The sequence below is a fragment of the Pristiophorus japonicus genome, chromosome 6 (genome assembly GCF_044704955.1).
Source record: "Pristiophorus japonicus isolate sPriJap1 chromosome 6, sPriJap1.hap1, whole genome shotgun sequence".
NCBI lineage: Eukaryota > Metazoa > Chordata > Chondrichthyes > Pristiophoridae > Pristiophorus > Pristiophorus japonicus.
In genome coordinates this window covers 104,368,390-104,381,933 of record NC_091982.1, presented here as the reverse complement: position 1 = coordinate 104,381,933, position 13,544 = coordinate 104,368,390, and the positions used below count along the sequence as shown (strand labels likewise).

Sequence of the window (13,544 nt, the reverse complement as noted above, 5' to 3'; positions counted from 1 at the left end):
ATGCGACCTTTTTGTCTTTGTCATAATGCAACATACTGTAGTTTAGATTTCTCCTCTAAGGTAAATGCACAATGAAATAACTAAGCTGTTTTTTGTTGCTGCCGCCATGAAGCAGTTTTTTTTAGTGTGTTGCTCATTTAGAGAGCAGCAAGTGCTGTTATCCAACAGCTTTAACTGCAGGAGCATCGGCAAGAAACTTCATGCACAAAAGCCACACTTTATATAGTTAGTTGTTTAAAAAAAATGAGCAAAAGCAGAGGGTTGTGAATTTTTGGAATTCTCTATCCAGAGGGCTGTGGATGCTCACTCATTGAGTATATTCAAGGCTGAGATCGATAGATCTTTGGGCATTAAGGGATATGGGAATCGGATAGGAAAGTGGAGTCGATGTAGAAGTTCAGCCATGACATTGAGCAGGTCCGAGGGGCTTTATGGCCTACTTTTGCTCTTTGTTATGTTCTTGTCATAGAACCACAAGTTAATCTGTTCAACATCAAATATCTCTTCCAATGTGTTGTGTAAGTGGGGATATTTGAATATGGAGCTTGTGACCTTCATTGATATCCATTAACCTTGATGTGAATTGTATATTTGGGTTATATTAAGCATGCAAATCCCTTGTCAACACTGCATGTTAAACTCAGCTGCAATACAGTACCATATGTTTGCAAAACAAATCTCAACAATTGTTTACTTTTCTGACAACATAATGCCATGTTGCATATTCACTTTGAAAATGTTTGAGTACAACACAGTAAACTAAGTGCAAACAACATTTTAAGCAGCAATAGTTTTGCTCCTACATTTAAATTCTTTGGTATGTTAATACAAGAACTTTTGTTTGTACCAACTAACATGTAACAATATAATCAGCTTTTCAAACAAGCCACATGTGTGAGACACGAATGAAACCTTGCAACAATCGAGTTCTTAATCTTGAACGAAAGTTCAGATGTGAATTTACAGTACAGCGTATAGGTAAAGCAACGCAGAGCGTCATTTAGATAGAACAAGCGAAGGTTTCCATATTTGTACATCAATGCTTCCAATTTTTTTGAAATAAAAATAAATCACAAGCTTATTTGGTGTCAACATAATTACATAAAGGCACTGTTCATGTTTTTATGATTTTAGATTGTAGTGTTTGGCACTTTGGAAAGAATTCTACATATTGTTCCATAGCTATGACATGATCCTTTAGCATAATCCTCCCAAAGTGAAGTTGTTGGAAGTCTGTCTATACTTTAAATGGGATGCAAATAGGAAAATGAGAGGACATTTGCACTGTGCAAGCAAAGGTTTTTTTAATCGATTTTAAATTAGGGAAAATAAGCAGCACCATGAATTATTGAGGCCCCTTTTCAAGAAAGTAAATGTTTCGATTGAGGGAGAGAATAATCTGATGTAACTATTCAACTGGCTAGTATAAACCCTAGTGGTGGTTATTGAAAAATGAGTCCAATTAGTTGGGATGTTGAGTGAATATTGCATAATTTGTTTTTAATTCCCCAGGTTGTCAAATTGTCAGCTGTTCCAGCTGGCCTGGGGCTGGTCTCATTCAGTGTGTATGCTTCAAGCAAAAGCCAACCAGATAAGAATCTAATCAAGCCTGAACAGGTGAGGTTTATTACTGCTTTATTGAATTTCCTTTCAAATTTTCAAAACCTACTCTGCTTTTTAGTGTTTATATAATGTGTAAAAATCAATTTTTCATTTGAGTTTGTGAAGCCACCAAATCTGCTGAACAGTTTCTGCTGATGGGTATGATTTGCTGGAGCTGAGTAACTCTACCGTTTTATCATTTGTAACCCACCTGCAAAAAAAAAACCTACTAACCATTTGAGATCTTGCAGCCTGAAAAATGTTCCTTTAAATGAAACATTTCCCAACTTCAGTTAATTTCTGCAACGAGGTGATGTAGCTTGTGTCAGTTCAGTGACATCAGGATTCAGCAGTAAAAGGATGAGTGTTTACTCAAAACTCCGATCCATGGGCAGGGAGGTTGGTAAAACCGTTAGAGAAGTCCTTTGTGAACAAGTTTGATTTCTTGTCTAGCTATTGGTCGGGTGACAAGTGTGAATGTTCATACTGAATTCTTAAAGCATTTCCAAAGAAAGATCCTGCATTTATTTAGTACCTTTCACATTTCCAGAACATCCCAAAGCACTTCACAGCCAATGAAATACTTTCTGTAATGTAGTCACTGTTGTAATGCAAGCAAACACAGCAGCCAATTTCTACACATCTTTGAATTCACATGCTTTTCTTTAAATAGTGTCATGGGATCTTTTACATCCACTTGAGAGGGCAGGCGCCTCATTTGAAAGACGGCACCTTCTGTGGTGCAGCACATCCTCAATACTGCAAGTGCCAACCCTGATTATATGCTCCAATCTCTTGAACCCACGACCTCTGACTCGGGCAACAAGCTGTCCTTCATGGGTCCTTAAATCATGCTGAAGGCAGACTTGCATCATATAGCTGACAAGGAAAGTTGGGCTTGTAAAAACAGCTGTTTAAAGGTTCGGTTGCAGAGAAGCGAGAAGTTCATACAAAAGTTCTGCATCAATGGGGCATGTTGCAGTCAGGAGATTGGGGTAATGCACTCATATTTTGTGGTGACTGTATACTGCTTCTGAAGAGTTCCTGGTATATGCTGTCGGCCTAATGAGGCTCAAGTTCACCCTTGCCTGTTGTCTAGTAACCATTCAATTTGGGGGAAGAGGGAGGGTCTTCCAGGGTCTATTTGGAGTTAAGTTGAATCCAAAATTACATGCCTGTCAATGGAAGGTAGGATCCAATTCAACCCTCTGAAAGACTCTGCAATTGATACATTAGCCATGCAGATTTGTCGAGGACACTGTGGATGACTGACCAGTCAGCTTTACAAATTAATGGAATGTGCAAGGGTGGATTTGTCAGTGGTGGCTGGGACTCTTCTCACTCTGATCCAAGTAACTGCAAGCTAGTGCCCGAACTGATAACGTGATGCTAGCAGGACAGGAAGAACGTTTATCAGGGCTTTGTGCTGGTAAGCTGAGCAGCTTTAGCTGTTTAAAATCCATCAGTATTCCTGCACATATTTGGGGTCCTTAAGCCTTGGTTCTGACAACCTGCAGATAAGCAGACTGAACTCAAGTGGGATGTGTTCTCGCTTCCATATTGGGCAAAAGAATCTCCGCCGATGTGAATTCCTCAGTCGTGTGGTTTGGAGACTCTTGAGCATGGTAATAGGTTTAACCAATGCTGGCATTGTTTCATCAGTTGTCAGCTTGACTCAGTTGGTGGTAGGTTCACGCCTCAATCCAGGCTTGACACTCCAGTGTAGTACTTGGGGAATGCTACGTTATTAGCGGCACCGTCCTTCAGATGAGACATCAAATGAAAGATCCCATGACACTGGGGAGAGCAGCAAGTTTTTTCCAGTGTCCTTGCCAACCTTTCTCTCAACAAACACCACCAAAACGAACCGAATCACTGCGCATTCATCTCATTGTCATTTGTGGGATTACCTATGCGTAACATTACTGTTGAATTTACTTGCATAAAAGTGTCTGCACCTCAAAGTAATTCATTGTACATGAAGCACATTTTAGCCATTTCTAAGAGATGTGATCAGGTGCTATAAAAATGCAACCTTTGTCATTTTCTCCCTATTACTCAAAATAGAGGGGAAGGGGGAGAGGAGAGATGCATATTTGGTTTGTTCTAGAGAAGAACTTGACTTAATCTGAGAATATTTTGAAAAGTGGAGTTCACCTTGTACTAGCTCGTACACATACTTTCGCCCCTGTATATGGAAGGAGATGGATGGTGTTGTGGAATATTTAGTTTGGTTTCCCCAGGCTGATGGGTGATCTTTCGATGCATGATACAACGTTCATGGGGAAAAATTTCACTTTCTTACTAATTGAGGATAGTAGACAATAATGAGTGGAAAGGGTCTATTGCCTGCTCAAGTTGCAAAATACTTTCTGCCCATCATATTTTAGCATTGTGCACCAGCACTCGGCGTATGAGCTGCCATTCTGTGCAAATAACTCTGCTTCGACTTGTACCACAATGCCCTCTGACCTCCTCGCCCTCAACTCATTGGAACACCTGGACACTCTCCACTAGACATAACTCGAGTATGAAAGCTTAGCAACTCTCCCATAAGCCTTTGTTTACAATTGAAGACAAATAGTTAATGTCAGTAAGGTGTACTAAATATGTGTAGTCAGTGTTCGCTGTCATTTGTTTTGGGTGCGCAGGCACTTTAACTGGCTGTGCGGCACATCCAGTATTGCGCACATGAATGGTTATTACCATTGTAAAGCCGGTGAGCGGCCTGCTTAATGGGAACGTTGGCTGTAGATGTATCATACTTTGTTGATGTTGACTTGTTAATATGTGCATAGAGATTCAAAATCTGTTAAATTATTTGTTTTCTGAACTTTCTAATGATCCACCAGATGTGGCAAGACAGACTTCTTCAGGTGTTCATGATCCAGCTAACACTATTGCAGCAGTGGTAGAGGGAACATAAACTATTTCTATTTTGAATAATGCCCAGAGTTTGTTAAAGGAGGTAACACTGGAGAGTTGAGATGGGGAAAGGAGATAAACTTTGCAGTTTTTCTCTTTCCAACTGCTTATGGGCACACCATGGATCGCCAAATTGAGTGCACTTGTACACAGATACATTGTTTGTAATTCCACACTAGTTCAATAGGGAATGTATCATGATGTGTAAAGTACTTTTTTATATAAAGAATAATGCTAGGTGCTCCACCTGAAGGTGAGTAAACTACCATTCCCCGATCTGAATATTCTTCGGCAAACTAATTACCATTTCAATCAAACAGGTAGAGATTAAACAATAGCTAGTTTTGTATCTTAATGAACATGATAAAATCTTCTATTTAATTAAGTTTTTTGATCAATCTCCATACAAGGAGATGCTCACTATATCAAACATATTTAAGAAATATATTTATTGGAATGTAATTTTTTTTAAGCTTTCAGTTTACAATGAACCTTCCACAAACTCTAAGTACGTAACTGAACAGCCTGGTCAGCTTCTAGAGGGGTTTTCTGTTGTGAGACAAACAGTTCAACCGTATGCTGCTCAATGCAAGGTACTGTATAATGATCCTTTTGTGTTTACTTGTGCTGTGTACTGTAAAATTATTTGAGACATAACATATTTGTGCAATTATTTGTTACAGTAGGATTCAAAATTACCATGCATTTCTTTTGAAATTGGTTTGAATGCCTGTCTGTGGTGACTCTTGAGCTCTCACAATTCACAGCGACTCCTCACAACAGTATCAGTGATGTTTTGAGCCAAGTAAATGACCTTGGGGAGAAGCATCCAGTCATTTATCTAAGAGTAAGCTACTCCCGTGAGAATGTTTAAGCTGCCATAAAAAAAAAATATTTAACTGTTTGGGTGCTGCAGAATCCACAACACTACTTAGAAGGGTATATTCTGACCACAACCCATTAGTGTAGTTACATGGCTTTACAAGGATGCAATATGGTCATACAATAGTGTTGTGGTTCCTGAACTGGAAATATCAACATATTGTCATGTTATGAATGAATACAGTTTTGATCCTTACAAACGTTGCATCGGTCGGTGGCACTTAAGCATATCCGATCAGAAATGAAGGAGTCATGTGATAAAAGTGAGGTGTTTTTGCCTAATTCTGGCTTGGTGTTTGTGCATTACTTAATCGTTTTTTTTAAATGACTGCAGTTTAGGTTCCTGCATTAAGCTTATTTCATACAGTATTGCGAGTTCATTGATTAAAGGCTGCAGAGAGGATTAATTCAAGCGTGAACAATGCTGTGTGATTGGCTCAGTTTGTATGATGGTTCCCTTGATAAATTTAAAGTGTGATAATTATTTTCAGGAATATATATAAAACGGTGATTGTAATTTGAATTATTAATAAAAACTGCAAGTAGGAACTATTCATTTGAAATTCATGAAAAAAATTGGAATGACATTTTACAGAAATAGTTTACATAAATATAACCTCCCACGGTGGTAAGAAATGCAAAAATCCTATTTAAAACATAACAAAGGGCTAGCTTGTTCTTTGAGTTGTGATCGTTTGTCTAATCAAAGAGTTAGATAATAGACTTGCAACTCTATATAACCTACTGTTAGATTATTCAATTGTTTATTAAATTTGCTTCATAGTTTAAAGTTAAAATGTGATCCTTTACTACTCTTAAAGACTAGAATGAGACTTATGGAGGCATAGTAGAGTAGACCAGTAGATAACAGTATTTTCCAAACCGGGTTTGCTGTTGTGTCTCAGGCATGTTACTGAAAGCTTACCGAGACCCGAATGCACTCTGGTAGACGTCGGGAGTTGGCATGCGCACATGAGAGTGATCTAAAATATGGGGCCCAAACTATTTCTGAGCAAGAAAGGTAGAAAAGCCTCAAATGTGGAATAGTGCCACTTTAAAGACACTCTGTGTGTTACCATTTAAGAAGTCATACTAAATACTATTTGTAATTCTGGTCACCTAATCAGGAGAAGAATATTTTTGATTTTAGGGGGTAACAGATGTGAATAATGATTCTGGGTATCATGCCATTGAATTTCCTGCATGGGCGCATCTTGGGACGTTAGACCTGAAAATGCCCATTTTCCCAATCCCAAGCTACACCGCAATTCTCTTCCAATCTAAATGGAATATGCCCGAATGTAATAATGGTCGTAATTCAGTGTAAACAATTGGGATGCAAAGAAAGCGTCAAACTCGCATCATTTGGTTAATTCAACTGCCATGACACAAAAGTTTAAAAATTAGGATTCCAGGAGTAGGAGAGTCAAGTAGAACATTCTACCCAAAAAATAAGAGTCGAGTTAAATTACTCGGAGGCAATGTTCCCTCTAATTTTTTTTTGTACTGAGAGGGCCACAAGCTCCTTCGTGCGTGACCTTTTTGTCCGTGGGCAAATTTTACTACAACAACTACTTTTACAACAATAACAAAGGCAGCAACAGCAACCACTTAAAAGCATATATACAGTAATGCCATATTGGCACCCCACCATCTCAAATCACGAGGCAATCAGACAGGGTTCAATACAAGTTTAACATAATTTCTCTGCTTTTGAGTTCTATTCCTCTATTAATGTAACCCCAGTGCTTTATTTGCACTTTTATGGCTTTTTTAACCTGTATTTCTACTTTTAATGATTTATGAATTATACCCCTTGATCCCATTGCACTTCTACTCCATTTAGACTCTTCTTTTCCAAGGAGTAGGTAGCCTCCTTATTCCTCCTACCAAAATGCACCACCGCACTCTTATCTACATTGAAATTCATTTGTCATTTACATGCCTATTCGACAAGTTTAATGGTGGAATTAATTAAAAGCTTTTACAAACATGTACAAACTCTATTTAAAAATAATTACTTGTCAGAAATGGCTAGGATATAATAATGCATTGACACTTCAGTTTATGGTTATGCATCGACAAATAATCAAAAAGCCCAAGGTGAGCTGAAAGAGGCATATCTATTTGTGTAATTTGAATTAACTTTAAAGTTTTCAACATATTAACCCATCCCTCATGTCACTATAGCAGTGGCTGCACAAGCAGCAGGAGCAGCGGCTTTCCTATGGTACTGACGTGCTGTACACCCATATAAGTAATTAGAATATTATTCACAATGCAACCAGACATCCAACAAATATAGGGCCCAAGTTTCTATAGGATAAAAAATGGGCGCCCCTCCGAGCTGGGCGCCCGTTTTTCGCGCCTAAAACGGCGCCAGAAAAAAAACGTGCTATTCTCGAGCGCTTTGCAGCTCCTTGTTTGTTTGGCGCGGCGCCCGGGGGGGCGGAGCCTACACTCGTGCCGATTTTGTAAGAGGGAGGGGGCGGGTACTATTTAAATTAGTTTTTTTTCCTGCCGGCAACGGTGCGCGTTGGAGCGTTCGCGCATGCTCAGTGTGGGAAAAAAACATTGGCACTCGGCCATTTTTGTAGTTCTTTGTAGCTGTTTAATTTTTGAATATTTTTTAATAAAAGCACATTGCCATCAGCACTGAGGCTACCCTTCTCACTGTCTGCTTCCCCTCCCTCCCCTCCGCGGCAACAAACCGCTGTCTCCTTCCCCTCCCTCCCCTCCACAACAACAACCCGCTGTCTCCTTCCCCTCCCTCCCCTCCACAACAACAAACTGCTTTCACTTCCACCCCCCTCCCGCTCAGCGGCACGAACGGCTTTCTCCCGCTCAGCGGCAACGAACGGCTGCAGAATTCTCCCTGGCTGAAGCACTTTCACACAGGTAGGAAGATGGTTTATTTAATCTTTTCTTTGCTTATCAATGTTTATTCAGGTTGGATTTATTTGTATAATATTTGTAGAAGTATAAATAAGGATTTATTGTAGAATTTAATGAGTTCCCTTCCCCCCCCCTCCCCCCCACCTCGTTCTGGACGTCTAATTTGTAACCTGCGCCTGATTTTTTAATGTGAAGAACAGGTTTTTTCAGTTCTACAAAAATCTTCACTTGCTCCATTCTACTTTAGTTTGGAGTACGTTTTCACTGTGGAAACTTTCAAATCAGGCGTCAGTGGCTGGACACGCCCTCTTTTGAAGAAAAAATTCTGTTCCAAAGTAGAACTGTTCTAGCTGACTAGAACTGCAGAAAAAAAAATGTGGAGAATTGCGATTTCTAAGATAGTCCGTTCTCCACCAGTTGCTCCTAAAAATCAGGCGCAAATCATGTGGAAACTTGGGCCCATAAAGTGCTGTAGTTCACAGTATTAAAAAGAATTGAACAAAAATGGGTATCTGTATTTTTAACTTCAATCACTTCCATTAATAAACATTGCCTTCTTGAACCAGCACACCCCCATGTAAAATGTCAGAAATTCAGCACTTATTCACAAGTGCAGAAAAACACATACACAATTTGTGTTACCGAATTAAAATCAAAAAGTAAAAAAAGCCATAAGAACATAAGAAATAGGAACAGGAGTAGGCCATACGGCCCCTCGAGCCTGCTCCGCCATTCAATAAGATCATGGCTGATCTGATCATTGATTCAGCTCCACTTCCCTGCCCGCTCATTATAACCCCTTATCCTCTTATCGTTTAAGAAACTGTTCATTTCTGTCTTAAATTTATTCAATGTCCCAGCTTCCTCAGCTCTCTGAGGCGACGAGTTCCACAGATTTACAACCCTCTGAGAGAAGAAATTCCTCCTCATCTCTGTTTTAAATGGGCGGCCCCTTATTCTAAGATCATGCCCTCTAGTTCTAGTCTCTCCCATCAGTGGAAACATCCTCTCTGCATCCACTTTGTCAAGCCCCCTCATAATCTTATACGTTTCGATAAGATCGCCTCTCATTCTTCTGAATTCCAATGAGTAGAGGCCCAACCTACTCAACCTTTCCTCACAAGTCAACCCCCTCATCCCCGGAATCAACCTAGTGAACCTTCTCTGAACTGCCTCCAAAGCAAGTATATCCTTTGTAAATATGGAAACCAAAACTGCACGCAGTATTCCAGGTGTGGCCTCACCAATACCCTGTATAGCTGTAGCAAGACTTCCCTGCTTTTATACTCCATCCCCTTTGCAATAAAGGCCAAGATACTCTTGGCCGTCCTGATCACTTGCTGTACCTGCATACTATCCTTGTGTGTTTCATGCACAATAACTCCAGGTCCCGCTGTACTGCGGCACTTTGCAATCTTTCTTCATTTAAATAATAACTTGCTCTTTGATTTTTTTCTGCCAATGATTTAACAGAAATATGGGGCCCAAGTTTCCACAAGAAAAAAAACGGGCGCCCCTCCGAGCTGGCGCCTAAAAATATCCTCGGTATTCTCCACCTACTTACAGGTCCTGTGGCACTCGGCGCAGTCAGCACGAGCTGTGGGGGGGCGGAGCCAGGTCCCAGCGCTGAAAACAGTGCCGGGACCTCTGCACATGCGCGCTACAGTCGGCACGCAAGTGCAGTAGCTCCAGGCGTCGAACTGTGTGGGAGGGGCCCGAAGCACGCAGCCCCTAGCCCTGGCCCAATGGCCTCACTGGGGCTGCGTGAATGAGGCTCCTCCCACGGCCAGCTCCTGCTCCCCGCCCGACCACACCCGACACTCGCTCCCCCTCCCGACCCTCGACCCGCTCCCCCTCCCCCTCGACCCTCGACCCGCTCCCCCTCGACCCTCGACCCGCTCCCCATCCCCCCCCGACCCGACACCCGCATCCCCCCCCCCCCCCCCCGACCCGACACCCGCTCCCCCCCCCCCCCCGACCCGAGACCCGACACCCCCGACCCGAGATCCGCCGACCCCCTCTCCCCCCGACTGACCCGACCCGCGCTCCTGATCCCCGACCCGCTCTCTCTCTCTCTCTCTCTCTCTCTCTCTCTCCTCCCTCCCTCCCTCCCTCCCTCCCTCTCTCTCTCCCCCTCCCTCCCTCCCTCTCTCTCTCTCCCTCCCTCCCTCCCTCCCTCCCTCTCTCTCTCTCTCTCTCTCTCTCCCCCTCCCTCCCTCCCTCCCTCCCTCTCTCTCTCCCCCTCCCTCCCTCCCTCTCTCTCTCTCCCTCCCTCCCTCCCTCTCTCTCTCTCTCCACCTCCCTCTCTCTCCACCTCCCTCTCTCTCTCCACCTCCCTCTCTCTCTCCACCTCCCTCTCTCTCTCCACCTCCCTCTCTCTCTCCACCTCCCTCTCTCTCTCCACCTCCCTCTCTCTCTCCACCTCCCTCTCTCTCTCCACCTCCCTCTCTCTCTCCACCTCCCTCTCTCTCTCCACCTCCCTCTCTCTCTCCACCTCCCTCTCTCTCTCCACCTCCCTCTCTCTCTCCACCTCCCCTCTCTCTCTCCACCTCCCTCTCTCTCTCTCTCCACCTCCCTCTCTCTCTCCACCTCCCTCTCTCTCTCTCTCCACCTCCCTCTCTCTCTCCACCTCCCTCTCTCTCTCCACCTCCCTCTCTCTCTCCACCTCCCTCTCTCTCCACCTCCCTCTCTCTCCACCTCCCCTCTCTCTCTCTCCACCTCCCTCTCTCTCTCTCTCCACCTCCCCTCTCTCTCTCTCCACCTCCCTCTCTCTCTCTCTCCACCTCCCTCTCTCTCTCTCTCCACCTCCCTCTCTCTCTCTCTCCACCTCCCTCTCTCTCTCTCTCCACCTCCCTCTCTCTCTCTCTCCACCTCCCTCTCTCTCTCTCTCCACCTCCCTCTCTCTCTCCACCTCCCTCTCTCTCTCCACCTCCCTCTCTCTCTCCACCTCCCTCTCTCTCTCTCCACCTCCCTCTCTCTCTCCACCTCCCTCTCTCTCTCCACCTCCCTCTCTCTCTCCACCTCCCTCTCTCTCTCCACCTCCCTCTCTCTCTCCACCTCCCTCTCTCTCTCCACCTCCCTCTCTCTCTCCACCTCCCTCTCTCTCTCCACCTCCCTCTCTCTCTCCACCTCCCTCTCTCTCTCCACCTCCCTCTCTCTCTCCACCTCCCTCTCTCTCTCCACCTCCCTCTCTCTCTCCACCTCCCTCCCTCTCTCCACCTCCCTCCCTCTCTCCACCTCCCTCTCTCTCTCTCCACCTCCCTCTCTCTCTCTCTCCACCTCCCTCTCTCTCTCTCCACCTCCCTCTCTCTCTCTCCACCTCCCTCTCTCTCTCTCCACCTCCCTCTCTCTCTCTCCACCTCCCTCTCTCTCTCTCTCCACCTCCCTCTCTCTCTCTCCACCTCCCTCTCTCTCTCTCTCCACCTCCCTCTCTCCTCTCCACCTCCCTCTCTCTCTCCTCTCCACCTCCCTCTCTCTCTCTCCCTCCCCCCCCCTCTCTCCTCCCCCCCCCTCTCTCCCTCCCTCCCTCTCTCTCTCTCCCTCCCCCCCCTCTCTCTCTCCACCTCCCTCCCTCTCTCCACCTCCCTCTCTCCACCTCCCTCTCTCTCTCCACCTCCCTCTCTCTCTCCACCTCCCTCTCTCTCTCCACCTCCCTCTCTCTCTCTCCACCTCCCTCTCTCTCTCTCCACCTCCCTCTCTCTCTCTCCACCTCCCTCTCTCTCCCCTCTCTCTCCCCTCTCCCCCCTCTCCCCCCCTCTCTCTCTCTCTCCCTCCCCCCCTCTCTCTCTCCACCTCCCTCCCTCTCTCTCTCTCCACCTCCCTCTCTCTCTCTCCACCTCCCTCTCTCTCTCCACCTCCCTCTCTCTCTCCACCTCCCTCTCTCTCTCCACCTCCCTCTCTCTCTCCACCTCCCTCTCTCTCTCTCCACCTCCCTCTCTCTCTCCACCTCCCTCTCTCTCTCCACCTCCCTCTCTCTCTCCACCTCCCTCTCTCTCTCCACCTCCCTCTCTCTCTCCACCTCCCTCTCTCTCTCCACCTCCCTCTCTCTCTCCACCTCCCTCTCTCTCTCCACCTCCCTCTCTCTCTCCACCTCCCTCCCTCTCTCCACCTCCCTCCCTCTCTCCACCTCCCTCTCTCTCTCCACCTCCCTCTCTCTCTCCACCTCCCTCTCTCTCTCCACCTCCCTCTCTCTCTCTCCACCTCCCTCTCTCTCCCCTCTCTCTCCCCCTCTCCCCCTCTCTCTCTCTCTCCCTCCCCCCCCCCTCTCTCCCTCCCTCTCCCTCCCTCCCTCCCTCCCTCTCCCTCCCTCCCTCTCCCTCCCTCCCTCCCCCTCCCCCTCCCCCTCTCTCTCTCTCCCTCCCTCCCTCCCTCCCCTCTCTCTCTCTGTCTCTCTCTCTCTCTCTGTCTCTCTCTCTCCCGCTCAGCGGCACGAACGGCTGCAGAATTCTCCCTGGCTGAAGCACTTTCACACAGGTAGGAAGATGGTTTATTTAATCTTTTCTTGGCTTATAAATGTTTATTCAGGTTGGATTTATTTGTATAATATTTGTAGAAGTATAAATAAGGATTTATTGTAGAATTTAATGAGTTCCCTTCCCCCCCCTCCCCCCCACCTCGTTCTGGACGCCTAATTTGTAACCTGCGCCTGATTTTTTTAATGTGTAGAACAGCTTTTTTCAGTTCTACAAAAATCTTCACTGGCTCAATTCTACTTTAGTTTGGAGTACATTTTCACTGTGGAAACTTTCAAATCAGGCGTCAGTGGCCGGACATGCCCCCTTTTGAAGAAAAAATTCTGTTCTAAACTAGAACTGTTCTACCTGACTAGAACTGCAGAAAAAAAAATGTGGAGAATTGCGATTTCTAAAATAGTCCGTTCTCTACCAGTTGCTCCTAAAATCATGTGGAAACTTGGGCCCAAACATTCATCTTCCTTCCTGGACAGAAGAACTAATCAGACTGATTTGGAAATGTTTACTAGTATGGTGATGTAAAGATGTTAATTTACAAATTTCACTTCTAAAGTTTTGTGTTCTCACATTCTCCATGATATTAATCCCTGCTCGTAAGAGTAAGGAAGTCTTACTATGATTGTACAGGGCTTTGGTGAGACCACATCTGGAGCACTGTGCACAATTTTGGTCTCCTTATCTGAGGAAGGATATACTTGCCTCAGACGCATTCAACAAAGGTTCACTAGATTGTTCCCTGGGATGAGAGAGTTGTCCTATGAGGAGCGA

General features: G+C 45.0%; 1 protein-coding gene across 3 annotated transcripts in view; it reads left to right on the top strand.

Moving 5' to 3' along the window:
- The window catches only part of LOC139265748 (MICOS complex subunit Mic27-like), a 78,534-nt gene that overhangs the window by 23,262 nt on the left and 41,728 nt on the right, over positions 1–13,544 (top strand). For all 3 annotated transcript variants that reach the window (XM_070883098.1, XM_070883096.1, XM_070883095.1), the window contains exons 2-3: positions 1,513–1,617; positions 5,001–5,120. In XM_070883098.1, coding sequence (XP_070739199.1) covers positions 1,513–1,617; positions 5,001–5,120 — 225 coding nt within the window. The remainder of the gene's footprint in view (positions 1–1,512; positions 1,618–5,000; positions 5,121–13,544) is intronic.